The sequence below is a fragment of the Aulonocara stuartgranti genome, assembly GCF_965226115.1.
Source record: "Aulonocara stuartgranti genome assembly, chromosome: 4".
Classification (NCBI taxonomy): Eukaryota; Metazoa; Chordata; class Actinopteri; order Cichliformes; family Cichlidae; genus Aulonocara; species Aulonocara stuartgranti.
Window position 1 is genome coordinate 3,747,503 of NC_138942.1, and position 27,499 is coordinate 3,775,001.

Here is a 27,499-nt window from a genome sequence, read left to right on the forward strand (position 1 = left end):
TGAGGGGAGAATGAAGTGGGAGGTTGGTGTCATGTCTGCAGTAATGTGGACACTGTGTCAGTCTATTGTGGAGAAGAAAGCTGAGCTCAAGCTGGCGATCTACCAGGCGATCTAGATTCCTACGCTCACCCTATGGCAACGAGCTCAGAATAGGGACTGAAAGAATGAGATCGCAGGTAGAAGAACTGGCAAGGAGCTTCCTTCGAGAGCTGGGTGGGCTCTTCCTTAGCGATAGGATGAGGAGTTTGATCAATCGGGAGTGACTCAGTAGAGCTGATACTCCTCAGAGAGAAAGAAAAGCTTTCAGAGATATCCGTCAGCTGGCTTGGGCCTTGTGTCTCCCTAGATGAGCTGGAGGAGGTGGCCAGGGACAAGGTGGCCAGGGACAAGGTGGCCAGGGACAAGGTGGCCAGGGACAAGGTGGCCAGGGACAAGGTGTGCCTTATTGCTCTGCTCTGTCTGGTGTTGCACTATTTCTTTGTGTTTTTTTGCCATTTTTGCACACTTGCACTTTATGTAGTCCTGTGGTGATTGTCTGTTATATGTCATATGTAGCACCGTGGTCTTAGAGGAACATTGTCTCGTTCCACTGTGTACTGCACCACTGCAGTGGCCAATCAAGCCACTTGACCTGACTAGCATAGAAAGCCGACTGTTAGAGTCAAAGGTTTTTTTTTCTTCTTTTAAACAAATCTGATTGGAGCATCTATCAAAACAAGATCCCAGAAACAGAGTAAAAGAAAACGGGAGACTACAACAGAAAAGTCCATTAAAGCCGTCACTGCACCACCAGCAGCACTGTGACCTCATAGGAAACTACGACCATCTTCTTCCATCAGGAAACATCTGGGCAAACACTTCAGTTTCACGCCACATCAGCAGAGAAATTAAAAAAAAAGAAAGAAAACAGGACAGGGGTGGGAGGGATACAAAGGTCCCTGGTCTGCTTTCACTTTTAACTCTGTGGTGGAGGGCCAATCAGGTGGATTATAGGGTCAACGAGGAAATGACCTTGTAATACATCGTTTCCACTGAGCAGTCCTCTGAGGCAGCTCAAAGAGGGTTTGCAGTGTATATGGCGGCATACGTCAATGACTGATGCTGGAGATGGAAATAAATTCTGTATTGTTATTTGTCCATGGTGACTATGAATCTTAGATCTGGAACTGGAGATGTCTCATAAAGTCAACACTAGATTCTTATCAGTTTTAGTGCATCATGAAGCAAAAAACACGGAATAATAACTGCTCATATTTGCTGCGTTGTCCATTTGCCATCACTGTTTTGAGCTTTTGGACATGTGTTTAATGCCTAAACCGACCACAGTGTTACATCATTGTCAGATTAAGCACGAATTATAAACTACAATTCAATGTAAGAGATTACTGGGGAGATTATTGGGAAACAAGAGTTAGATAATTCAGTTATAAAAATATCTCTTGTTAACTCTTAATAAGCCTGTTTGTGGAGAATGCAGACCAAACCGCATCACAGTGCTTTGAGAAATATGGGAGAAAATTGTTCCTGCTAATGATAGAAACAAGCCTGTTTCACCACTTTACGCAAAAAACGCACCGTCAAGTACGACCAGGCTGAGAAGACATATTAGTAGATGCTACCAGCTGGTGACGTGCACTCTGGAAATGAACAAATGACTACACCGAGGGTCGAAGCACTCACTGGATCAGGGGTGGGCAACTCCAGGCCTCGAGGGCCGGTGTCCTGCAGGTTTTAGATGTATCCTTGATCCAACGCAGTTGATTTGAATGGCTAAATGACCTCCTCAGCATGTCTTGAAGTTCTCCAGAGGCCTGCTAATGAACTCATCATTTCATTCAGGTGTGTTGACCCAGGGTGCGATCTAAAACCTGTAGGACACCGGACCTCGAGGCCTGGAGTTGCTCACCCCTGGATTAGATGCACGCCATGTGGATGGAAGTGATGGATGAGGTTCCGTGGTGGAAAAAGAGGAATTTAAGCAGCTGGTTAAAAATAACCTCAACCCGAAATTTACAATATGTTGTGCAGTTCCTGAAAAGTTCCAAGGTTAAGCTACTTTAGCAATAGTTATAAAGTTAAAATTAAAGTTAATTAGTTATTTTACACTTAAAACTTCCAGGGAAAACATGACCTAGGTTATGTCTGTGTCACTACTGTTGCACTCCAAAGTGCTGCTGCTTGAAACCTCCAACTACAGATAACATTTTCCTATATCGACATTAAATCCCTGAATCCATCCACTTTCTTTCACTTATCCGGAGCCAGGTTTATGATGCATCAGCCTAAGCAGAGAAGTGTAGACCTCCTTCTTCCCTACCACTTTCCTCAGCTTCTCCGGGGAACGCAGAGGCATTACCCAGACAGCTGAGAGACAATCTCTCCAGTGTGTCGCGAGTCTACCCCAGGGACTCCTCCCAGGAAGACATGCCTGAAACACCTCAACCAGGAGCCATCCTAGGTGTGTGTGTATTATAAATTTGCAAGTTTCCTTGAAATGGAGATTAATGCTACTCTTTCTAGTTAACAGACGCCCTTCAAACCCTGCTCTGCACTTACTCGAGTGCCCAAAAAACACATCTAAGCAAGACTAAAGCAGATCAGATGAAGGTTTACGAGCCATGTGAAGCACCGACGGTCAAATGTGTAAAACAACGTCTGTAATTATTTGTTAGTCATAGCAACAACAACACAGCTAATAAGAGGAAGGGTTTGATAAATTGTTCTGATGCAGTTCAAACTGTCAGCACTTTTACTACGAGCCTGTTTTTCTGGTTTAGGCACCGTCCCAAAATCCTGCGCTACAGTAAGCCTCTTAAGAAGAGTGGGTGTTGTTACAGCAGCAGATTAATGCTCAGAGTTTTACGATGAGATGTTTAAACACGCACATATGGCTGCGACAGTAAAAACACTAACAGGTGACGTGAATATCATTATCATCTTGTTACAAGCCGTGTTGTGGGAAACTCCAGGTCTTATCCCCCACCTGCAGATAAGCACATTCCTAATGGCAGCAGTGACCCCTCACAGCCTCTTGTAGCAGGTGAGCACACTGACATTCCACAACAACTGCCCAGCATCAGCAGGTGGAGCACGTCAAAGAGCCCAAAAGGCTCTAATGGACTCGGCTGTGGCCCAGTGCACAGCAGAGGGCAAGCCCACATTTTAAAGCACACGTCTACCCCCAAAAATGAGGCATCATGAAGTGTCAGCTTGCCTCCCCCGGCTTATCAGACACAATGTTGCCTTTGGTTATTCATTTAAAGCAGGCCAAGACTTTCTCAGAAGCGATGTTTGGATTCCAAGTGTCTCTTCAGCTTGCTTGGCACCATGCTAGCAATAGCCAACTTAGGATGACAGATGAGGCACTAGAGCTTAGAGCTGTTGACATCCCTGGCCCAACTGAAACCTTTCCAGTTCTGTTTGTTTTTTATTTCTCGTCTCAGTTGTCTTTCACTAGTTGTTCAGCAGCACCGGTGCCGACTTCAGTTCATAGCTCGCAAATAATTGTTTTTGATACATTAAATTAAAATGTTGTTATGCAGATAAATAAATAATGAAGCAATAATGCATGGCTGTCATCAAATTAGCACACCTGGACACAGCACATCATTTGAAGTGTATCTGCCAGTTTCTCAGGATCAAGCGATATCGATTGAGGCCACACATCAACAAAATTAAAATCCACAAACTCCACTGCCACCCTCAAAGGTCCCATGTAAATGACAGACAGCTGACATGTTGTCTCCACAGGCACACATTTCGACTCCACCGCCTTATCACACACACCATCAGACAAACTCTTGCTTCCTCTGGTTTATTCATTTAAAGCAGGCCAAGACTGTCTCACAAAGCACGTTTGGCTTCCAAGGGTCTCTTCGGCTTGCTTGGCACCATGCTACTATTAATCATCTTCAGATGACAGATGACACACTGGAGCTTAGAGCTGCTGACATGCCTGTTCCAGCTCAAGACATGAGACAGATACCTTTTGTTTGTTTGTTTTTCATTTCCTGTCACTCCGCACACCACTGTGCTATCTGTGCCAAGCAACATCTAGGGAGGCCCGACCCCAAGATTCACACAACTCCAAGCGTTCCTCAACTAGACAACGCTGGACACCTGCGAAGATCCCAATGGACAGCCTGACAGGTTCAGAGGCTTCTGTGCATGTTTGTAGGACAGTCAGACACAAACCTTCTAAGGACCTGGGCGTCTGCTTCCAGGATCCACTTGTTGTGGAGAAAACTCCGTCACAGGATGAGAAACGAGAAAAGCCATAGCTCTGCTCACATTTCCTATCACAGTACGGTTAGCATAATTCCCAGAACAGAAACAAAATGTTTTGTTAATTTGTTTTTATACGAGAAACATCTGGTTTAAACTTTAAGCACAATCACCAACCTGTTCAGCTCATATCTGCTGTATCTTTACATGCATGTGCATTAGTTTGTAGAAAGGAATAAAACATGTTGCTCTATTTAGATTCGATAGTTGTGTTTATGTAGTGTTGTTGTTATTTTCTTGATTCAAACCAGCGTTAAAGGCTAAATGTTTCCTTTAAACAACATTTGTTTTGTTGTTGTTGTTGTTGTTGTTGAACTTCTGTTTGACACCTACAGTCACATGGCGCTCACTTCAAGCTAAGGCTACATATACACTTTACATATGAAGTCATATTAGAGAGTCAGTCTGTTAGCAGCACGCACCTGTTAGACATCTTCATTTAGAGACAAACTAAAGCTAAAATCCAGCTGTTTTCAACAGCTTTCTGTTAGCTGTATTAGCCGCCCTATTAGGCTTTAACACACAGTGTAGTTTCCTGTTTAAGTTTTACTTCTGTAACTGTTGTTAAATATAGAAAAGGGGGTGAAAAAAACTCACCAGGAGCTGCTGAGATGGCACAATCGGAGACTTCGCAGTGAAGAGTCGGATCTGCTAACTGGACAATATGTATATATATATATATATATATATATATATATATATATATATATTTTTTTTTTTTTTTTTAAGGAACAGCTAGCACGCTTCCAAGACATAAAATAAATTCACATTCAATCCGGTTATGTGGCATTTAATTACTTTACATCATCAATTAATTGATGAAAGTGCCGCTGGTGAACCAGATATAGCCTACTTTTCCTTTTTTAAATTCACAATCAGCAGCAGGGCCTCCATCTGGTCAGGAAACCTGTGCGCATGCGTGTGATTATAACGGTAGCTGTTATTGTGAAGTTCATTTTTCGGGAAAAATGTATGTTGTTTGTTGATATTTTTAGTTTTAAGAACAACTTTGACCTTCCTAATGCATTCAATCCCAACCACACGATTAAAATAAATAAATAATAATTAATCTAGACTTGGATTAAAGCACACAGCCTTATTCTTAGTGAAATAAAGACCAAGTGCGTATTTGCTGGCTGTGTGCTTTGAGCACAACACGGTGAAAGTCTTCAAGCACTCACATTTGACAGAAAAACATCGCAGCTGTAAATCCCACATGCTGCTGTTATACACCACTGCTGTGGTTTAGTCTGCAGACGGTAAACTGTTTTTAAATGCCTCAGGTAAATACTGTGGCACTGTTGATATGAATGATCCGTGAATGCGCCGCCTGCAAAACGTTTAAAGTATCAAGTGCGTCATTAGCTGTGGAGGGTTCTGCGTCCTCACATATTCATGCAGGAACAGACTCTCGCTCTCTCCACGGCAGGGACGTGCAGAGGGGGGGGGGGGGGGGCTAGAGGGGCTTGAGCACCCGCCCCTTTCCTGATGAGTGCCCAAAGTGCCCTTTTGTTGAGGCAACTTTTAAAAAAATTTTATTTATTTTTTTATGTGTGTGTGCGTGCGGAGTCCTTTCTGTGCCCCTCAACAATAATATTTAACTATTAATCACAGTTTTGCTAAATAAAAGGATCTGGCTTGCATCAGTCACATGATCACTATTAACCAATGATCGCCCTCGACGGCAGAACGCGCTGGTTACGAGCCGGGAACGAGCTCACAAAGGCTACGTTCACACTGCAGGCAAAAGCGCATCAAATCCGATTTTTTGGACCCTATGCGACCCATATCCGATCATGGTATGACAGTGTGAACGGCACAAATTCGATATTTTCAAATCCGATCTGGGTCACTTTCGTATGTGGTACTGATTCCGATACATATCCGATGTTTTAGAAAGCGACTGCTGTTTGAACGGTCATGTCGCATTAAATCCGTCTTTTACGTCACTGACACAAGACAGACGCCAATTATCAGTTCTGGAGAAGACATCGCGAACGCTTCCTGGCCAATAAGTGTAGATGTTAGTGAAACTGTTGGGAAGACAACGTTGGGGAAACGTGAACATTTTACTTTCACGTATATTTTATGTACTGTATAATCTGATTAGTTTAATTCTAAAGTCCGAAGTCTTTATATTAAGGCCCATCAGTCAAACAATATGGTTTGCTCTGGGTGTACAGAGCGTGTTGTGTGTGACGTCTTCTTTTGCGCATGCGGGCCGCTTTGAGCGTTCACACTAGAGCGCGTTTGCTGTCGCATTTTATTTGTAGTGTGAACAAGCAGACACAAAAATCGGATTTGATCAAAAAATCGGAATTGAGCATTAACACCTGCAGTGTGAACGTAGCCAAAGAGCACGCGCATTTTTTGCGGTCCGGAGCTGTAGGAGAAACACAAGTTAACTCAGAGACACAGACTGATGCGACAAACCCAGTAAGTAGGTGTACAGCGTACACTGTAGTGTGTAGCACCCAGGAGTATTAGCTTATTACGTACACGTTGGTAAGATGTCTTGTTGCAACTGACGAACTGAAACAAACGAGCGTGCTGTGTGTGCAACAGCGCGACACACATTACCTGTCCTTTTATTAACTGCACAAGTAGTGCTGGTCATAGCTGCTGGCTACCTGTGTAAGGCTGTCATGGGTCTGTATCTCTGTCACCGTTTTAGGGAACATATTTAGTTTTAAAGTATTTAGAACATATTTAGTTTTAGAGTAAGTTTCTGGGCATTTCCTGCCTTTCTGGAGGGATTATATTTCACTAAAAAACGATCTAATATGCATGTCCACATAATAATTATTATAATTATAATATATTAAAAAACACAAGCTGTATTTTAAAAAACATACATTAAGAAGCAGATTATATTAGATTTATATTTTAAATAAGACAAAAGTTGGATTTTACAGCAGTAAAATGATTGTATCTCTACAGTTTAAACATGTAATAAGCTTTGCCCCTGCACAGAGTGGATAGTGAAACAAATGGAATCATCATAAATACATTATTTCATATTTATTACTTCCCCCTCCTCATTGCTTTATTATTGTAGCTCTAGTAATAAATAATAATGTAAGGATTCTGGATCAGCACCATGATGCCCATAGTATATACAGTATTCTGAAGAAGGTCTAAAATGTCACTGTGTGTGCATGTGTGTGTTTTATTTAGCTGGATTTAAAAAAATATTACTCATGATATAACATTGTGCAGACATGGCTGGTAAGGACATGAGGAGGAAACAGTAGGCGCTGTATGAGGCTACTAAAGGCAGTGCTATAACATTTTTCTGTCATCATTTTATTATAGATTAAGTGCAAGAGTTGTTAGGTGTGGATAATTAGATTATAGTTTATTGCAATAGCAAGTTGTGCCTTGTTCTCAGATAGACAGCAAGTGGAGAGTGATATATGAAATGATGGGAAGGAAGGAAGAAGAGAAGCAAAGAGTGATTCACAGGCAGAGCCGAGTTTATGTCACAGTTTTTCGTTGCCTTATGGTTCCAAGCGCTGTCACCAATCTTTGCATTTTGTTATTATCTCATGACACTTGTTTAATCAGCTACCATCTCTCCTATGGACTTTTTAATGTCTACAGTCTCAGATCAACACAGCCCTGCCCTTCCCATATTAGATTCTTGATGAATGTGTGTTGTTGTTATTCAGCCTGGTTCAATGTGCCCCTTTTTAACTTTGAGCACCCGCCCCTTTAAACCTCTCTGCATGTCCCTGCTCCACGGGGAGGATCACAGCAGATGACCGTCCTTCCTTTGGCTTCCTGTTTCTTCCTGTTAAAAGGGAGTTTTTCCTTTCCACTGTCTGAGCTCTTGTTCATAGGGAATCATCTGATTGTTGGGGTTTCTCGGTATTATTGTAGAGTTTTTATCTTACACAGTTAAATGAGCTGAGGGCCACTGCTAGCACTGTCATCTCATTGGAGGGCCGATTTAGTGTTCAAGTAGTCCAAAAAACTAAAAAAAGAAAACACCCACAAATATTTCTGCAAATGTTGGGTTTTGTTTGGTTTTTTAAATTTCAAATATTTTATAACAACACAAAACTGCAAACATGAGGGCAATTTTTTTTCCATTGAACTACCAAATAAATAGAATAGAATAGAATAGAATAGAATAGAATTCAACTTTATTGTCATTGCACATGCACAGGTACAGGGCAACGAAATGCAGTTTGCATCCATCCAGAAGTGCTTTAGTGATATAGATATATTACAATATATATTAGCAATAATATAGATATGTGAGTATATTACAGAAATGGGTCTATTATGGTATGTTATAATGTACACGGTATGAAGTATGTTGTGAATATTCTATAACTATAAGTATGTACAGGCTGTAGTGAGTACAAGCTATGTACAGGATATAAATATGAAAAACTATACAGAATATCAAATAATTAACTTTACAGAATCTGAGATATACAGCTATACAGAAATGTGAACTATGCAAGTTGTAAACAGTTGTAGGATTAAAAATTATCCAATGTACAGAATGATTATTTACACAGAGCTATACAGTAGTGCAGTTAAGATAAGTGAGGGTGTAGATAGTTTCTACAGAGGCTATATAAAGTGCTAGTGGTTGTGAGTGGTGGTTCAGTCCATGTTATTATTGTGTGTTTGAGGGTACGGTTGTCCATTGTGTGTGTGTATGTTCAGTCCATGTGTTAACGTGGGTCAGATGTCAGGAGGCAGAGTTCAGGAGTCTGACAGCTGTGGGGAAGAAGCTGTTCCGGTACCTGGTGGTCCTAGTCCGGAGGCTCCTGTGGCGCCTCCCAGAGGGCAGGAGGGTGAAGAGTCCATGTGATGGGTGACTGGGGTCTTTGATGATTTTCCCAGCCCTTTTCAGACACCGCTTCCTGTAGATGTCTTTTATGGCAGGAAGTGGTGCTCCGGCGATACAAACACATTGGTCCTCTCTTTCTGGACAGACACGTGGCAGCACTGCTGCTATTATTTTGTTCATATTTAACTAGGGCTGCTCGATTATGGCAAAAATGATAATCACGATTATTTTCACTGAAATTGAGATCTCGATTATTTGACGATATTTATTTAACCCTTTAAGACCTACTATAGAACCAAGTCCGCCAGAGCTTATATTATTTTTTTACATGTTGTAGTGCCATTTATGGGAGCATTTCAAGTTGCTATACAACTGTTATAGCCCATATTTTAATAATATGTATGAATTAAGTCCATAGTAACTACATTAATTGCAAAAAAGTGCAATAAACTACAAAAAAAAATTGAAAATCGTTTTTGTTTGTTTTTTTACATATATTTCTACTTGGAGAAATTTAAGAGGTTTATCCCTCAAAACTTTAAATACAAAAAAGTTGCAAAAAATAGTTTACAACAACAGGAAACTTATTTTGAGTGTGTTCATAGTTTTATTTTGGAGATACACCAATTTTTATATACTGCAGGAAAAACAAAAAAACAATCCTATGATGCAAATTTTCAAAGAAAACAGCATGTGCATCAAAATAAACTATTTCCAGCAGTGCAATTCGAGTTCTAAGCATCCCAGAAACTATTCAGAAAAGTCAAACATGACCAGTATAGGCCTTTAAGGCCTACAAGTAAAAAAAACTACATTTCCGCGAAAATGACGTCACTTCCGGTTTCGGCCAGGAAATGGCGGATATGTGATAGTTCGCGCTGACGCCTGTTTCAATGTGGGAAGTGTTACGAACAGCTGATCGGATCAGCGAAGCGTGTTTCTGGAATATTATGTTTTTGTTCCTGCAAGCGCTTTTTATGCAGTTTTTGCAAAGCTTTATGTGGAAGGAAACCGTGACCGAGGACAAGCTGATGGCATCAGATGTAAGTACAACTCCTCCGGTTTCATATGCAAAACAAATTATTGCGCTAGCTTACACGGTTCAGGTTCTACAGGGATTTAAAAATAGTTACACAAAACGGAGCGTGCTGCTCTGACGGCTTTAAAGGGTTAACAATGACTTTAAAAAATAATATAAAATAGTGTGCAACACCACTGAAGTTTTTTTTTTTTTTACCTCTCTTTTCAACCAACAGCAGTCACTCTCCTCTCCAAATAACTTCTGCTTAGCTTTCCGAGCTTCCCTCGGGTCCTCTTAATCAGCGGTCTCCAACCTTTTTTGCACCACGGACCGGTTTATGCCCGACAATATTTTCATGGACCGGCCTTTAAGGTGTCGCGGATAAACGAGGGAGGGGCTAATAATCGGCTCAGTCATTTTTAATGATCGTTGAAAGCCCAGATCGTAATCGTGATTAAAATTCGATTAATTGAGCAGCCCTATATTTAACAAAACAAAAATGCAGTGTACACAGTGTTCGACTCTCTCACTGAGCTAACACAGCCAGTCCCTCAGCACGACTGTACTCTCTGCTCATGTTGCCTTCATATTAAATCATTCTTAGAACTTAACACTGCACTCAACAACAAACAAATCCTCCCTAACAAAACAATAACTTCCAGGTCAAATTACATTATATAGTAACGGTCACGTGAGCCGCAAGTGGCCCCCAGGCCACGAGTTTGAGACGCTGTAGAGGACCTTGAGGTGACTGTTATTGTGCTTTGACACAATATAAATAAAACTGAATTGAAACTGAATTAAAATTATGGTACACTGAATTTTACCTTTTAAGAATTTTGAAACTACCCACCATTTTTAACAAAAGCACAGGATTTTTGTTCTCTTAACAAACACAAGTGTCAGTGTGTGTGGAAAAACTCAACAATTTCAGCTTTAGTTTAAAATAAAAGTTTAATTACATCAATAAAAGCAATATTACACAGTAATAGGCTTTTTATGACCAGATAAAACCACATTCACCTGTATCAACAGGAAATATAGCCTGAATTTACACAATATCTGAGATAATATTGCATCTTTGACTAAAACTCCCGAAACCTTTAGAAGGTACTCTCATTTTCACGTCATCGGAAACAGAAAGAGATTAAATAAACTACATGCAGTGGATTGAAAATGAACAGATTCCAGTGTTTTCAAACCTTCAGTAAATCTAAATACATAATCCATCTGTCACATTTACAGTAAATGACTTTATAGAAACAGACAAAGTCGGAGCATTTTATACAAGATTTCACTACACAGGCCCAAAAGGAATAACCTATAACTTCTGTATAAACATTTAATTTAAAAAATACCCCACGGCATCCCATTAATCCTGATTGGAATTTGCATAGATTGCACAAACAAAACAACACAGTATTAATCAATACAGCACAAAGGACTTGAATTGATTCCCTGCAGCTATTTAATCAGAGTGGCCGGCCATGCACGTCATGCCTGAGTCAACAGCATGCTAGAAAAAACAAGTAGCAGCCCACACAAAGCCACATTCATCCCGTAAACGCAATTTCAGTGTAATTATACAATTTTAAAAATGCTTCCCAGAACTAAAGAGACAGAAAGAAAAATCAACCAAAGCTCTTGACCAGAAGCCGCTTTCCCGTCAGCTGCCCTCATTTCTTCTGGCAGTAGTTTTTGTAGTTACTGCAGGCCTTCTGCATGTCCGTTAAGAACCCTGGAACCCCTTTCTGTTTTGAAAAAACACACGCAAAGAGCATCTCTATCAGCGAGCGTCATTCACACATGTGCCAAGAAGACCCACCTAGGAGTGGCAAGCATTGACGTCAGCCTGCAACACATCTGCGAACCATAACGATGGGAAAGCATGAAGGCAGGCAGAGGGACGGAGCTCTCGCGGGCCTGCGAGTGAACTCTTTAACGCCCTCTTTAAAGCTCTCATCACAGATCAGTTTAAGCAGGTCAACTATGAACACGTGTGCATTTCAGGGGTTGTGAGGCCCTGGTGCAAACTGACGCCTTAAACACTGCAAGACTTTGAACGCCCCTTTAAACAAGAACTAATAAATCAGAACGTGTTTCAAATGATGAAGAGTGATGCACAGATGTTTTGGTGTATGTTAACCACACAGAGCACAGTTGTCTTTGCAGTTGACCCATCTGTTTAATGGGCAATCATCTGATTTAGAGTTTTTCATGCAAAGTTCTAAATGTGTTTGTGTGTTTGTGTTTGACTCACCTTCGCTGCCCAGTTCACCAGCCAGGTGGGAATATTTCCGCCAGGATTGTCAAAGTAATTCATGAAAACTGAAACACAAGCAGGCGGTTCAATATTTATACAGTTTCTGCAACCAAGCCTTCCATTCTGATAAGTGAAGCTAATGCAGCACGTTTTCAAACCTGCATTCTTTCTAATGGCCAGCAGGGGGCGACTATCCTTGTTCAAAAGAGGAATAATTACATAGAAGTCTATGAGAAAATGAGTCTACTTCTCACTTGATTTGCAACTTCAGTAGACACTTTTCAGAAGCGTTTATAAATTCAATCACTCATTTAAAGATTTATTTAATAACTTATTATGTTCATCTAGTAAATTATGGTCCCATTTACAGTAAAACAGATGATAAACCAGGGCCACCGACGAATCTACGAGCATATATGTTATTCCGTTTCAGTGAACGGCTCAAATGATGGGCCATTTGTATAATTTAAACTGCAAATGTATTCACATGAACCTGGAATCTTTCTGTTTAAAAAAAACACATTTATTTACATGAACATAATTATATAACTGCAATTGTTTAAAGTGATCTTATTGTGTTACGTTTAGTTCCACCAGCTCCGTCACTCTCCAGGGAAACGCTCTGCTTGTAGTCTTTGACCCGAAGCACGCCGCTCTTTTCTGGACACGGTGTCTCCGGGGAGCTTTTGGCAAGGATCACCCAGATCTTCCTGCCGTCCATATCCAGGTCTTTCCGCTCCCTCACATAAACATACTTAGGTTTAAGCTGTTAGGGAACATGACACGCTGAGAAAAGCATTCACAGCCTTTTCCAAATCTATGCGAACTGAACGTATTAGTGCAGATCAGAAGGATACGTCTCTGTTTGACAGCGGGAACGGGTATTTCACTTCCCAGTAGATGGCTGACTGTCCATCAAAGTCCTTCTCATATAGCTCTGAATAAGAAAAATGACACAATCATTCAATGAGCTACAGAAGCACATAAATATCAGCTGAAATACATGATATCAGAATCAGAATACTTTATTAATCCCGAGGGAAATTAGGGAAAAGAGAAGGACAACCACCCCCAACTATACTAACCATTACATTTTAATGTCTTATGAGGAAAAAATGGCCAAGGAAATGAATATTTTCAAGGAATATACTTGAAATACTGCAATAACCACTTCATCTTTACAGAAAACTACTTGCAACACTAGCAGGTTGTATTTGTACAAGTTGTGGTTTGCATACTGCACAAGACAGACTGCATGGAAGAGAAGGAGCACTTTAGATTCAATGAAAGGATAATAAAGGAAATCTTTGGGTTTTATTCTCTCCTTCACTTTAATATTTTTCACTATACTAGAACAATTTGCATCTGTTTAAGACACTACAGCTAATACACTAGAGATTTACCTTTAAAGTTTTCCTGCTGATTGATCATTATCTTTAGTTTATTCTCCACTTCTTTTGCTCTTATGTAATCTTGCTTTATATTAACACACCCAAAATCAGGAAACTAGTTGCCAGTCGGTTGTAAAGTGGCATTCATTGGTAATGTAGGCCCCTCTGATATCTGGATATTTTTAAGGAGAGACACTGAGAAGCTATCACCACAGAAAACACAGAAAATGCTACTGAAATGAGCAGCTTTCAGCTAAAAGACTACAGCTACACCATGTTACCTGCTGGGTACTGTAGATGTGCATGAAAACAGGGATGAAAGAAAAGTGAAACTGTTATTTTAAAGCATTAATGAAGACTAAAAGATCGGAGAAGACACAGAGATAAAAGAAAGACAGTAAATGTGGTGTGAACCCTGCCTTCCTGGGCTGTTTCTGTTTTTTTACCTTTCACATATCCATCCCAATCTTTTCGATACGTCAAGTCCATGTAGACATCTGCACACAGCTCTGGAGTGCAGGTGGTGAGCACACCATAGACTTTGTACTCATAAAGTCCAGTTTCCTGCAAACAGCACATGAAAGTTCTCTCTTCCAACTGCAGGCCATATGATGCCACACCCACACTATGCAACTAAGCCCTGACCACACCACTCTGATTAGTGCCAGTCTACGTTTCTCACGCCCAGTGAGGAACTGTGTTGGCCTAGATTCAAATGTTTGGGTTTTTTTCCTTTTAACATTGATTTTTCAATGTTTTACGCAAGAAAACTAAAGCAATACTTAGAATGAGAAATATATTAGGTACATTTATATCTTCTAAGAGTAAAAGTCATACCAAATTCCATTATCTATAACGTGTACAAATTGAAGTGATTTATTTTAGATTTAAGATAGTTTTTTTTTCTCCAAAAGTTTGTTTTTAAAGAAAAATGTTCAAAGAATCATTTCACTTATATCACTCAGCATGTTTTGAAGTAAACAGAGGTGACAATTCACACATAACCTCGAAGAAACATTTTTCATAACTGAGATTTTAAACTTTCATTGTTATTTACATTAGGCTTCCACTGACAATCTTGTTTTAAATCAACCAAAAAGCCAACCTAGATGTGTCAGGGATGTGCCGAATTGAAGGGTGGATCATTGCAGATGCAAGAATGTCTTCAACGAGGTTAGTCAGGGTGTCTGTTTACGCCCCAAGGCAAGGCAACTATAAATCGACGTCTATCCGAATGGAGTTTGGTTGGACTGGTGCAGCAAGTTTCTGAGTGGAGAAAAAACATACTCCCGCTCAGCTTCCGGCTTCTTCCCCATGCTAGCCGCTGCTGTTTATCTTTGCTGCTAATAAATTAAACTAAACTTATACTCAGCTTGATAACAGCTCAACGTTTTGACAGAGAAAAGGTGGAAACATAAAACAGCGACAGTTCAGGCTCTGCAGCGCTCACCACATTCATTCAAACTGGCTCGCCGAGTCGCTTTTCCTGCAGCAGAAGCAGCAGTTTGACTGGAGATTTCCTACCTTGTCATAGAGCCGGTAGATTTTCACTCCCATCGTCTCCACGAACAGCTCCCATCCTCCCTCCAGCTGCGGCTCGTCCAGCTCCTTCCACGCATTCTGGAACTCCTCATCCGTAAACCGCAGCGACATGATGGACTCTCACTGTGACACACCGGCCAGCCCGCAGCCAAGCACCATACTTCCGCTCCCGGCCTTCAAAATAAAACACGCAGTGCAAACAGGAGCATTTCTGAGATAGGACGTACAGGATGTTTGGACATCACGCTTCTGTACAGATTTGACCTCTCCACACTTCTATTCAGAATGATATTTAATTAAGCTGCAAAATGAACGTGAATGAGAGCAATTTAAAAAAAATGCTGGTATTATTATGAATTTTCTAGTAATGTTAATAAAGTGCAATTATATAATAAAACTAGCTAATATAGATTTCATATGGATTTTATTTAACTTTTCAGTTTCAGTTTAACTCAAAAAAGTATAGCAACAGTCTCAAGGCGCTTTATGTTCATGCTAGAGACCCTACGATAATACAGAGAACATCTCAAGAATCAAACAATCCCCTATGAATAAGCACTTTGTGACAGTGGGAAGGGAAAACGCCCTTTTAACAGGAAGAAACCTCTGGCAGAACCAGGCTGCCATCTGGGATGGCCAGATTCAGATAGTGGATTCTGATAGTTTGATACTAGTTTCAGGACAAACTCTAATAATTAGCCATAATTATGATTTTTTTTCTTAAATTGGTCAATATATATAAAAACTTGTATGAGTCTGTTTAAGAAAAAAAAGGCTAAAGGGCTAGGTTGGAGAAGAAGAAGAAAGACCTGGACCCAGGTAAGAAGCAGAGAGGTAGAAAATGGATGGATGGATGGAAAAGCTCAGTATATAGGTGACTTATATATATATATGCATGTATATATTGTGTCTATTTCTTACTTAGTGTATTGTCTGTCTTTGTTACTGTTTATATTGCAGCACTGTAACCAAAATAATTTCCCCTAGGGATCTATAAAGTATTCTGATTCTGATTCTGATATAAATCTAAAGAAGTGAGGCACTGTTTATTGCAGGGTGTTAGAATGTTTACTCAGGCTACATACAGCCCAACCTGATGTTATCAGTGAACAGTCATAATGATAAAAGATTATGGAGTGATATGCCATTATTTCTCTTTCATTCATTTACATCGCTTACACAGTATGCCCTTTATCAGCTGATAAACTCAAGGCGTAACAAAACAAACAAAGCAAACCTTCGGACTTCAAAATAAAGGCAGGCAATCAACGCGTTTTATTTTGAAACGCACCGCCGGATTCACCAGCTTTCCCCGATGGTTTCTATCTTCGCTCTGCAGTCAGAGGCGCATGAAACAGTCCCGCTAGAATGAGGATGGCAGTGCGGCTGGCAGCTCCTAACCTGACGACTCTACGGTGCGGCAGTTCTCATGAATGGGAGTCAGATTCCAGCCCGGAGAGTCCGCTGTGAGCTTCAACACTGAGCGAGAACAAACAACATTCACTTTTAATTAGATTAGTCTGGTTAAATAATTCATCAGCTCATAGACAAGTCTCACTGCAGCAGAGGGACACTTTGCAAACTTTGCCACATGGAAAACGGCTCTGAGGTAACGAAGCTTTCTTCTTTATTTCCCACCTAAAACAGGCTATCTGCACTAAATTTACTACACATTAACAACATATATCGTTACCAGCTGAAGCCAGGCTGTGTTGCTGCTTGTTGCTATAGCTGAACTGGATTTGGTTATTTGCTAAGATTTTATAGATTTACTTTTAACTTTATAAATCCTCATTTTTTGTTACCCCAATAAACAAACTTTCATGTTTACCACTAAGAAAGCCTGCAAGAGTTAGTTTGGAGAGTTCCCCACTCTTCACATTTTCTTGTTGTTTAAAAGTCCTGTGGCTTCACAGCATGCAGCTTTCCCCCCTACAGTATCCTCCCTTCTTTAAATGGTCCAGAGCCACAAACTACACTTAATTTCTTCAGTCTGTCCCGATGCTGGTCATTTTCATTGCAGCTGTGTATGAATAATAGATCAGTCACTTTACAGGAACTTTGTGTACTGCTGAACTAAAGGGTTAGGGTTTGACATTTATATGATTTATGTCCTCTATTTTTTTTTTTTACTTTTAAGAGAAGACGACTCAAATCAAGAAAATATTTAATCACAAAAATATTAAACAAGATTCATAAATAAGAGTGGGGGGACATACTGGTTACAGTTACACTGCTTCTACCATGAGTAAATCATTTACAGTTATTCAAATTTATTAATTTTTTATATAAAACAAATTTTAAAAGCTTTTGTTTGAGGGGAAAAAAGACATTTCTTGACTTGAAGTAACAGAAATACACAGATCTGTGCTCTCTTTTCTGGTTGTTTTGTTTCATTGTTTGTGGATAGTAAAGATTTTGACATGTGTGCTGATGTACACAGAAGTTTCTTCTTCATTTATGCGGTGACCCCGCTCTAAGGACTTTTAGATACTAAAATCCATACAGTGTGAGACATCAGATACCAGCAGATACCAAACGCAGCGTCTAAATTTAATGCTGGACATTAAATGGCTTTCTTCATCTTGATAAAGTTGTTTTCCTGGAGGAAAACAGGGAAGGTGATGAGATTTTATTATCTTGTGTTTTTCAGTGTCATTACACAGTTAAACCAAACGGGTCTCCACTCTGTTGGGAAGTAGTTTTGGTGGTAAAATGCTGCGGCTTCTGTATTATTTTGAAATAGTGAGCCCCAAAGTATTGGCTGCAGAAGACACAATCCTGTAGGTGTAGCACTGACCATTGGGCGAGGAAATTCTGCTCATGTTTAGAAACTTGATTAAATAATTTCAATTTCAAACATCTGGACTGATAAAGTCCCAGCAAGTCTTTTCTACCCACTTATTGTGACTCAGCTTTCCATGCAGCAGGCGTGTGTGTGGAGGCGGGGTGAGCGCTTGTGAAGATGTTTGTGATTTCGAAGCTCCTTGCATTTCATGGAGCAGTTTGTAATGTCATATCCTGCGCTCTCCAGGGAATGTCTCAGCTCGTGCTGGGACGAGTGGTCCGGCGTCATTCTCCTCTGACTGGGTCAGAAGGAGGCGGCTGGGATTGTGCAAAGAGGTTACATGGGTTTATTAAAGCAGCATGTGGTCAGGAGGGGGGAGTTGTGAAATGTGTTGAATTATAATAAAAAGCTTCTGCCAGAGTTTCTTTTGCTGTTTACAGTGTTGAGCAACACGTTTGAGCACTTTCACTGCTTCTTTCTCCACAGACTGGGAGATCCTGATCACAGGGAAAAGATCAATAACGAGGAACCATCTGTGGTCTGTTAACAGAAGACTGCTGGATCCTGAAATGCCAGAAGACGCTAGCAAGGAGGCCATGAGAACACCAGCGACACCAGAGAAGGCCAACAACGCCGAGCGCCCTGCTGTCGCCATGACAGCCCTAAACATCCCCCTAGTTAATGAAGTGCAGCTGACCGCAGCCACCGGCGGGGCAGAGCTCTCCTGCTATCGCTGCACGATCCCGTTTGGTGTGGTAGTGCTCATTGCGGGCATCGTGGTCACCGCGGTCGCTTACAGCTTTAATTCGCACGGCTCCACCATCTCCTATTTTGGCCTGGTGCTCCTCTCTGCAGGACTCTTGCTTTTAGCGTCCAGTGCCATCTGTTGGAAGGTGCGGCTGGAGAGGAAGAAGGAGAGGCGGCGGGAGAGCCAAACGGCCTTGGTTGCAAACCAGTGGAGCATTTTCACTTGAAGCGGCAGTTTAAACAACGCAGCTCCAGGTTTTCTGAGTCTGAAAAGGCCTGATCTCGACACGGTTTGATGAAGAACCAGCTGAAGGCAGATGTTGTCCAGAATGTTTCTTCAGTTTCCGACCTGTAAAAGCTCCGACTCTCAAGGCTCAGAATTCAAAGCTTTACAGACATTGTGAGGGATTTATTTGTCAAACAGACGTGGAGCATCTGGTAAGCTGGGAACACAGCCAGAAGGAATGTATCACAATTAAGATGAATTACCACTGTGCGGAGTGGCGTAGAGGAAGTCTCCCATTAATCGGCTGTTGGATGTGCTGCCTTTGATTGCAGCGGGAAGGACTGTGGTTTGAAAAAGTCCAGAACAATGACTCTCGCCTCATTTGCTAGGCTTCAACTTGCAAATATCTGTTTAGAAAGTCTCATCTTGCAGGAAATGGGGAGAAATGACCTGCTTTTGAAGTATGGTACGTTATAATGGCTGAGAAGGACTATTAAATTTTGAATATGCATCCTCTTAAAGCACTTTGATCCTACATATTCATCATATTATGTAATACATTTCTTTAAAAAAAATAATGCAAAGATACATCCACATTTTATGTAGCAATACTTAATGTGGACAACTACATTTTTACTGTCTATAGCTCATATTGTGTAAAATTAAACTAGCAGCTTTGTTTTAGCGTAATCATTTGCATGTATTCATTGTTATCACATGATCATGATGTTTAATAAAATCATTTTATCAAGCATGTTGTTAGTGTCGCAACTGGACAGAATTAATTTAGTTTTGTCTTGTTTTGTTGTACGTCTTGAAAGGAAAGACTGTATATAAAAGATGGGTGTAGCCATGTCACCCATTGGTTTGAAATTTGAAGAGCTAACATAAGTGTTTTAGCTACGATGTTGGGTTTGTGGAGCCACGAGTGACGGTATTTAGACCAAAGGGGGGAGTGTAGCGCTAGCAAGAATGGTTAGCTAGCTGCAGCCAAAAATTCTGACTGCATTACACATACAGACACACCTGCTAAATAAAAGATTAATAAAATACTAGCATTTCACCAAGTGAAACTGGACCATAGACTTCTTGTACAGTTCAGTGACTCAAATTAGCAGAGGAAATGCTTAGCAGATAGCTAGGCTATTAGCCACAGCACCTACATTTAAGCAAGTTATTTAAAAAATAAATATACCACCCACCATAAAGTTTTTATAAAGAGAGAAATCATCCATAAAGCCCCCAAAATGTCCCCAAAATGCTGCAGTTTTGTTTTTTAGGGTTTTTATTTCCACTCGCTTTGTTTCTTAGCCCCAAACACTGTAGCCACTTTAGCTTAGCAGAAAAATGTGAAACTGCTAGCCTGTGTGTGTCCAGATTATCAGTGTTCTAAAGTGTTCTAAGTGTTCTAAAACCCATTGAGTGACATTTAATTAAATATAATATGTAAAGCTTATTTTTCATTTGCTAAGATCACCAGGTTTTTGGTAACATGTGTATGCATAGATCAAACACTTAGCAAAGTGCTAATACAACATTAGTAATGTTGATTAGGGACACGAGGTTTTGGTCTACCTTTAGACACAGTGAGCTCAGCTTAATCCTCTATTTGCAGTTCTTCTAAAATTTTAACTACACACAAAAGTCACCCACCGTCACCTGGGGCATATTCAGTATACAAACAGTGTGGGTCTTTTTGCTACAGCTTGAATGACGTATATTAAAAATGGAGTAGCAACACTGTCTTATCCATCAAGCCATCGTGTCACCCCTCCACTTAACATTTTAACATCTTTGAACATGACGGACAGAACAGATGTAACTGAATCAGCAGCTAAACAAACTAGGAAACAGGTAAGGTCACAAATAACAGTATGTCAGTTTTCTCAGAGTTCTCTATAATACTACACAAAATATGTTTCCACCACCAAAGGAACTGACCACTGCTGGACAAAAAGATTCATATCACCTCCTAGGTGAATATGTATATCTGTTAGTAGAGGACTATTTTCTTAACCAAAAAGCTGACTACCAAAATGATAACACGCATGATGAGAGTGAAATCAGTAAATTATTAAAAATGCATTAGGACAGAGATAATCGTTGAAGCACATAACATTAATAAATATTCAAATTAAGATTATTTTAATATTGGTATTAAAAATGTGACCAATAGGATAATTTTACTGTCAATATTCCCTGGTCACACAGTTATGCTCCAGTTTGCTGTCGCCTTACACTCATAGAGTGGATTAGTAAGTGTGACTGTTTCTTCAGGCTTGTTACATTCATAGGAAATGTGACTCTCAGAGGTTTGACGTCAGTGTTTGTATTTCTTAGAGACAGTTTATGAGTAGGAGAAGCGATGAGTTATTTTATTAACATTCAGTCACTGCTGAGTTGAGGGAAATGTTTTGCCTCTCATGACGTACTTGGGTGTGCCTTTGAGTCTTCGCACAAATTTACTGCACATGTCTTCTGGTGACAAATCCAAAGCCAATGTATTCACTTGAGAATTTAGATTTCATTCAAAACACAGTCATCACGGCCTGCCCCGTTAAAATATCAACAACAAAGCAGAGGCTACGTTTTGGTTTATGTCAAGGAAGTACTCAGAACCTCTATGTAATTTAAATAAGAGGATGTAACTGCAAACAAGCAAATAAAAGTACTTTATGTAAAAAACAGCCACTGATACTGAATAACTACATTACTTTTACTCACATATTTATAGGATTTTACTGTTGTAGTTCATTAAGGTGGAGTCATTCTTTTCCTATTTCACTCTGGGCTACAGCTAATAATCACTACTTTCATTATGGATGATCCTGATGACTACTGAATGCTCTGTAAACAATTGTAATTTGTAAAGATTTGTGGAAAAAAGAAGCTTGAAGACTAATTTTAAATGGTATAAAGCAAATCTTGTTAAATTCTAGTTCCTGTGTGAACTAAACTCTTGGATAGATTAATCTATGGCAAAAATTTGGATTTTATAAACTCCAAAAAAATCTTAATTTGTAGGTAAATAAAAGTACAATTTTGTCCAATGGAGAGGAAATGAAACGTAACTCAAAGCATAAAAATACTTGAGTAAAAGCTGCTTTGTTGTACACTGCCACAAATGTCAAAAACATGCAGACCAACCTCAATACTTTGTTCAGATATCGAGAGTTACAGATGCAAATAAAAACTTAACTTGAATATTTTGACATTTCTGTGACATTTCTTCTTTTTTAAATTAAAAAATAATAATTTTTATATTTCTATTCGTTAAGTAAAATAGCTTTTAAGTTAATCAGCTTTGAAAATATGAGGCAATTTAGTTTTAGCTGAGTTACATTTCGGTGGATTTCCAGTTTACAGATTATTTGACATTACAAACTTGCAAATGTAAAAATAACATCAACTGACAAAGGAAGATGATTCTGATGGAAGTTGCAGAAAGTTAATTATTCTGGCAAATTTAAAAATCACAGTCAGCCTTTGCACCTAAACTCAAAGCAGTCGGAATCACTTTAGTAACAATTTAACACATAGCTTCTCTCTATTTGTTACTTTTTTCCCACCACCATCATCACTTTATGTGTCTAAATATTGGCTGTTTTTCTTCTGCTGGACGACTAATTGAATGTTTCAGGACATAAATTCTCTAAAGTAAAAGGAAGTTGAGCGCTGTCGTCCGACCCCGTCAGGTTTAAAATAGCCTGGACATGGAAGTATATTTATAGGCAGCATTTGCGTTGCTATGCGTCCCCGTGACACCAGACACTACAACTAAATGGTTTCCTTGCGTCAGAGGAGAACCTACAACACACTTTGTCACTTTTGGGAGATCACCACCACACATGCAATCGGCTGAAGACGTGCACTTAATAGACTCCGAGATCAGCTCAGTAACACGTTAATGAGACACATGACACGGTGAGGCGTCTCCTCCTGCTTGTCAGGTTAGAGGAAGCCAGACTGAAGCTGGAAAAATGGGTGACTTGAGATGAAGTTTGACAGGTGCTCTCCCCCGGCGTCTTTAGCCTCATTACACACTGCTGGCACCTCATGTAGGGACTGTGTGCGTCACTTTTTGTGCCTCACATAGTTGTCATTTCAATCAGTGCCACGCTGCTGCTGGGTTACTTTATCAATAAACTGAAAGAAGCCGGGGGCACGTAGTTTAAAAAAACAGGAAAGAATTTCAAGAGTTCCAAAGGAGAATAGAAGCAAGAAAACGAGTGACGTAAAGAATTCAATTGGAAGGAAGGAATGAGTGAAGGAATGAAGGAAAGAAGGAAGGAAGGAAGGAAGGAAGGAAGGAAAGAAGGTGATCGGAAGAGGAAGAATTAAGAGGTCAATCAAGTATGGAAGTAAAAAATAAAGAAAAGTGACTAGCACGGAAAAAGTAGAAAGTGTTACAAATGAAAAGGAAGACTTGTGGAATGAATGTGTTCTCCTTCAGCCTCTTTCAACAAAGGAGAACAAGCTGCAGTGTTAAATTCCAGACTTCAAAACAACCGACTGCACATTGTTGAAAAAATTAAACATAACGAGCTCAGCATTACAGACATCCTGCTCCTTCCTGCTGCCTCTAATGAAACAGCTGTGCAGCCGGAGCGTGAAGAGGCTCGGACAGACCCGACCTGACAGCTCTCTGACTAGCTGACCGGACTCAAGTGACATTTGCTCATTTTCGATAACAACCTGAAAATTACAAAAATTTCTTTTGTTTGACTTGGTTCAGGTTGCCTGATGAGGGTGAAACAAGCACAGCACTGTTAATATCCACTCCAAGAAAAGGCCAAAGTCAAGTTCTGTACTTGTTGGAGCAATTTTAACCGGTTTTTCAGGTGTCCGGAGATGGAGATCCACTGGACTCTTTTGTTCTGCATATTTCTTCATCTTCCATCCCTGCAGCTCTCAGAGGTCCTGCACAGTGGTGCCTTGAGAGTAATGCTAACATCAGCATGCTAACACATAATTGCCATCTCAAATTGCATACTCTTCCATACTTACACTAACTATTTTGAGTGTATAAGTGGGTTCACATTGAGTACACAACAAGTGCAGTGATGATGTACCATAGATTATATAAAAGACGGACATAGCTTCCAGGTCGGAAAAAATGAAGCCAATGTGGAAGTGCCTTAAACCGATCCGAAGGCCACCAGAAGGTGATAGCTGTAGTTGCAAAAACACGTCTACGGGAAGGTGGCTGTCTTGCTTGACTCTGTAAACACTTTGCTGTTGAGTTTATGGGCTCAGTCGGTCAACTTCAAGTCTGTTTTGTAAATCTTGGCCATTCTGTGTATCAAATGAAAGATCATGTGTAACATGAAACTGCATGCTCATTGGTCAACCACTCCTCAGCCAATGAGCATGCACTTTCACAGTCAGACCTGCCCCTTCTTCATCACGTCCAAGTTTGTGCAACCAAGATGGAGAACGATGGCGATGCTCATCTCAAAACTTCATACAGGGACTTAAGAAACCAGTGGGTGACATCACAGCAGCTGTGCCCATCTTTAATACTGTTTGACTGTTGTATTCATAACAGTCACAAAGGTGTGCACACTCCTTAAATAGTTGTCATCTGTCCTCTGTGGTGTAAATGTTGGAGTTGCCAAACAACCTGCTTCTTAAAAGCAGTTTCGTGTTTCCAAGTCCGTCCATCTACTTGGTGTTGTGTTAGTTTGAACTGTTTTCTGTCTTCTTCCCGTGTGATCTCCATATGATGGTGATTGAAACCATGCTACATCTTCCCTACAGTAATGTGTTCATGTTAGCCACACCACAGCTCTGTAACAGTAGATCATTTATAGCTATCACACCTTCAATAAATCTCCAAATGTTGCTGTTATCATTTTCTGTTGCTTTTACATCCAAAACTATTGCAACACTAGATATTGTTAAAGAAGTTATTCAGTTAGAACAAGGCACATCGTCTTTATCAACATCAGTTAGCTAGCGAATGCAACCAACTTGCCTGAACCTCATAAATTCTCCTTTTCACGGATGCCTGGATGTTTGAACTTTATTGTTACACCTGGGAGAACAGCCACACTGGTCATTTTATTGGAGCTGAAAGAATTTAGATGGTTTTTACTCTCAGTGGTGCCTCAGTGCGTGTTTGCATTTGGGAGCTGAGGGAACATTTGGACCTGCAAATGGCTAAAGATGCCTTACCGAACATTTCAGCCATTAGTACATGGATGTTGCCAATGACAATTTGTTAGCTAACTTCAGCAGGTCAAAGTACATGTGCTGTGGTAATATTTGGTGTTACGCTAAAATAATAGCATGTGGAGAAAACCACTTGTTGGTGAAGCTGATCTGTGACTTCCCAGCTTCAACGCAAAGTTCACGTTGATCAGATCCAATGTAGTTAAACACACTGAGCTCAGCTTTGTAAAACCACTATGATGGTGCAAAGTTAAATAGCCTGAGCATAACCCGGGGCTAAATCCATCATCTTTTCCCTAATTAAACATTATAGCTTTGAGCTTTTGGGCACTTTTTAACTCTAGTTTAGAGAGCGTGTGTCAGAAACTCTGCACGACATGCTTTTTCTTCAGTCCTTTCATGTGCTGCCAGTGATTCTTGGAGTGTCTGAAGAGTTGGCTGCCCACAGTCCCAAAGGTGCTGCCGGATAGGTTTGCTCTCATTCTACCACATTATGAAGAAAAAGCTTTTCCTGACCATTTCCTCCAATTTTTACATTAAATCCCACTTCACCAGGACTCCTAGTGTCATTTCCAATAAAATCCAACCAAACGCAGAACTTTAACCTGTCTGCAACACCAGCCATCCGGAGACACGCTGTTCTGCGGCTCTGGATCTGTTTACATGGTTTTGGCTGATAGTTTTGGTTCTGTGTTAAAGTCATTGTTTTAGTTCCTGTATTCAGCATCACTAACTCCACGATTTATCCTACAACAACAGAAAAGTTTGCAAGGTGAACATAAAATAACATTTAGCAACTAAAGAGTAACGATTATATGCCAAAACATCGGTAATGAGCGTTACCGCAGAAAAAGGAAATAAAGACATTAAATTGATCTTTATCCGGTGAATAGAAACGCACCTCCAGTTGGTTAGTAATGTTTCCTCTTGTCACCTTTTTAATATATTAATAAAATAACATTTTGAAAAACTGTGTGAACCTTGTGTACTCAAGGTCTAAAAATCCTAGAAACTGCAAGAAAAACTAGATAACACACTTGATGACAATACGCAGCTTTAAATAACCAAATGTAAAGTTTGTTAAGAAGTTCAATGCCCTGTGATGAAATCTTCCTGCTCTGCATCAAGAAAATAACAAAACTGACTCTTCTTTGCTCTGCTGAGCAACAGAAAGTACTGAGATGTACCTTGCAGAGTCCTTACGCATCCGCCTGCTATTAAACTGCTGAGCCAGCAAATCAATTGCCAGAACACTTTCTTTAATGCAGCTGCTTTTGTCCTCTGTTAGATTCTGATGTCCTGCTTCTTTATGCACTTTTTATTTGAACCCACAGTTGAAGGTACTTTTTCCTCGTGGGGAGCAGGGTCGCACAATAGATCTGATTCATATGTGAAAGCGTCTCGTAAAGCATTTGATTTATGACTGCGCAGCATCTGAATCCTCTCTTGTGCAATGTTTGCGGTAAACAGCAGACGAGGACAAAAGTGAATGAACAAAAGGAGAGTCAACACCCTGCTCTCAAGATCATCGTGCACCAAGAGTGATTGCATCCATATGGAAGGAGAAATTGTGACTGTTTGTTTGTCTTGAACTGGGTTAATCTGTTTCTTTTCTTTTCTTTTCTACAGGCAGATTTTTGGCATTTCGTTAGGCTGAGCATACATGGCCATTATGTTTGTCTTTATTGTTCCTGATCAGCCCTGTCCACTTAAGGAAGTTTAGAAATTAGAGTTTGTTATTCAAAGATTTCCTCTAACTTAAATCACTTATCAGCCTGTTAGATATATGTCTGATCCGAGGACATTAATCTTATATTAACTGCATGATTGGACACATACTGTATAATGAGATTTAAAGAAAGCGAGAATAAGAACCGGTTAATTGTCAGAAGATAGCTTTTTTGTAATCCTGATGACCATTAAATGACCACAAAAACATGAGACTCCTCATTAAATCTGAAGTTTGCTGCAGCTGTTAACCTCTCGTTTCACAACAAGCCTCTCTAACCTGCGTCCAGCGTCTCATGTCATTTTCACCTGTCGAACTTTGTAAATATTTACTGGCGAGACTGTGGCAGCACTGCAGAGGTGCTACAGTATCTGTTGTCTGCACTGTCTGGAAGTTCTTCACTAAGAAACATATATACATATATAACATAACAAATTAACAACTTTACTCGTTGTGCAGCTGCTATGAAAAGGGAAATTAGCTCTAGGGAGCAGAGTTTTAGATTTTGCTCGCAAGACATTTTA

General features: G+C 40.1%; 3 protein-coding genes across 10 annotated transcripts in view; 1 reads left to right on the forward strand and 2 right to left on the reverse strand.

Moving 5' to 3' along the window:
• Window positions 1-5,177, reverse strand: part of LOC309704601 (uncharacterized protein) — a 92,059-nt gene extending 86,882 nt beyond the window's left edge. For 4 of the 6 annotated variants that reach the window (XM_082529861.1, XM_082529849.1, XM_082529858.1 and 1 more), the window contains exons 1-2: window positions 5,088-5,177; window positions 4,882-4,939 (exon numbers count right to left, since the gene is read on the reverse strand). The gene's annotated coding sequence lies outside the window, so the exon portion shown is untranslated. The remainder of the gene's footprint in view (window positions 1-4,881; window positions 4,940-5,087) is intronic. The other 2 variants (XM_082529857.1, XM_082529856.1) reach the window with 1 other exon arrangement.
• A 1,487-nt stretch (window positions 5,178-6,664) lies between these two features.
• tmem100a (transmembrane protein 100a) lies at window positions 6,665-19,826 on the forward strand. 3 transcript variants are annotated; one of them, XM_082529875.1, is made up of 2 exons: window positions 6,665-6,720; window positions 18,586-19,826. In XM_082529875.1, the coding sequence occupies exon 2, from the start codon at window positions 18,669-18,671 to the stop codon at window positions 19,071-19,073; it is 405 nt and encodes a 134-aa protein (XP_082386001.1). In that variant the 5' UTR covers window positions 6,665-6,720; window positions 18,586-18,668; the 3' UTR covers window positions 19,074-19,826. The 3 variants fall into 3 exon arrangements, with proteins under 3 accessions (XP_082386001.1, XP_082385999.1, XP_082386000.1); XM_082529873.1 differs by lacking the exon at window positions 6,665-6,720 and adding an exon at window positions 16,089-16,920; XM_082529874.1 differs by lacking the exon at window positions 6,665-6,720 and adding an exon at window positions 16,941-18,434.
• Window positions 11,051-15,990, reverse strand: pctp (phosphatidylcholine transfer protein). The gene is made up of 6 exons (XM_082529865.1): window positions 15,294-15,990; window positions 14,216-14,333; window positions 13,236-13,315; window positions 12,961-13,132; window positions 12,376-12,443; window positions 11,051-11,866 (listed from the first exon to the last, which is right to left on the reverse strand). The coding sequence occupies exons 1-6, from the start codon at window positions 15,420-15,422 to the stop codon at window positions 11,792-11,794; spliced, it is 642 nt and encodes a 213-aa protein (XP_082385991.1). The 5' UTR covers window positions 15,423-15,990; the 3' UTR covers window positions 11,051-11,791.
• Window positions 19,827-27,499: the final 7,673 nt, after the last annotated feature.

What these genes read in the sequence shown, in the direction of transcription:
- pctp (XM_082529865.1), bottom strand. Translation starts at nt 15,422, where the DNA reads ATGTCGCTGCGGTTTACGGATGAGGAGTTCCAGAATGCGTGGAAGGAG. An exon ending in TTGGGATGGATATGTGAAAG is followed by an intron (nt 13,316 to 14,215) that starts GTAAAAAAACAG and finishes TTTCTTATTCAG; the next exon opens with AGCTATATGAGAAGGACTTT. An exon ending in TCCCGCTGTCAAACAGAGAC is followed by an intron (nt 13,133 to 13,235) that starts GTATCCTTCTGA and finishes CTTAAACCTAAG; the next exon opens with TATGTTTATGTGAGGGAGCG.
- tmem100a (XM_082529875.1), top strand. Translation starts at nt 18,669, where the DNA reads ATGCCAGAAGACGCTAGCAAGGAGGCCATGAGAACACCAGCGACACCA.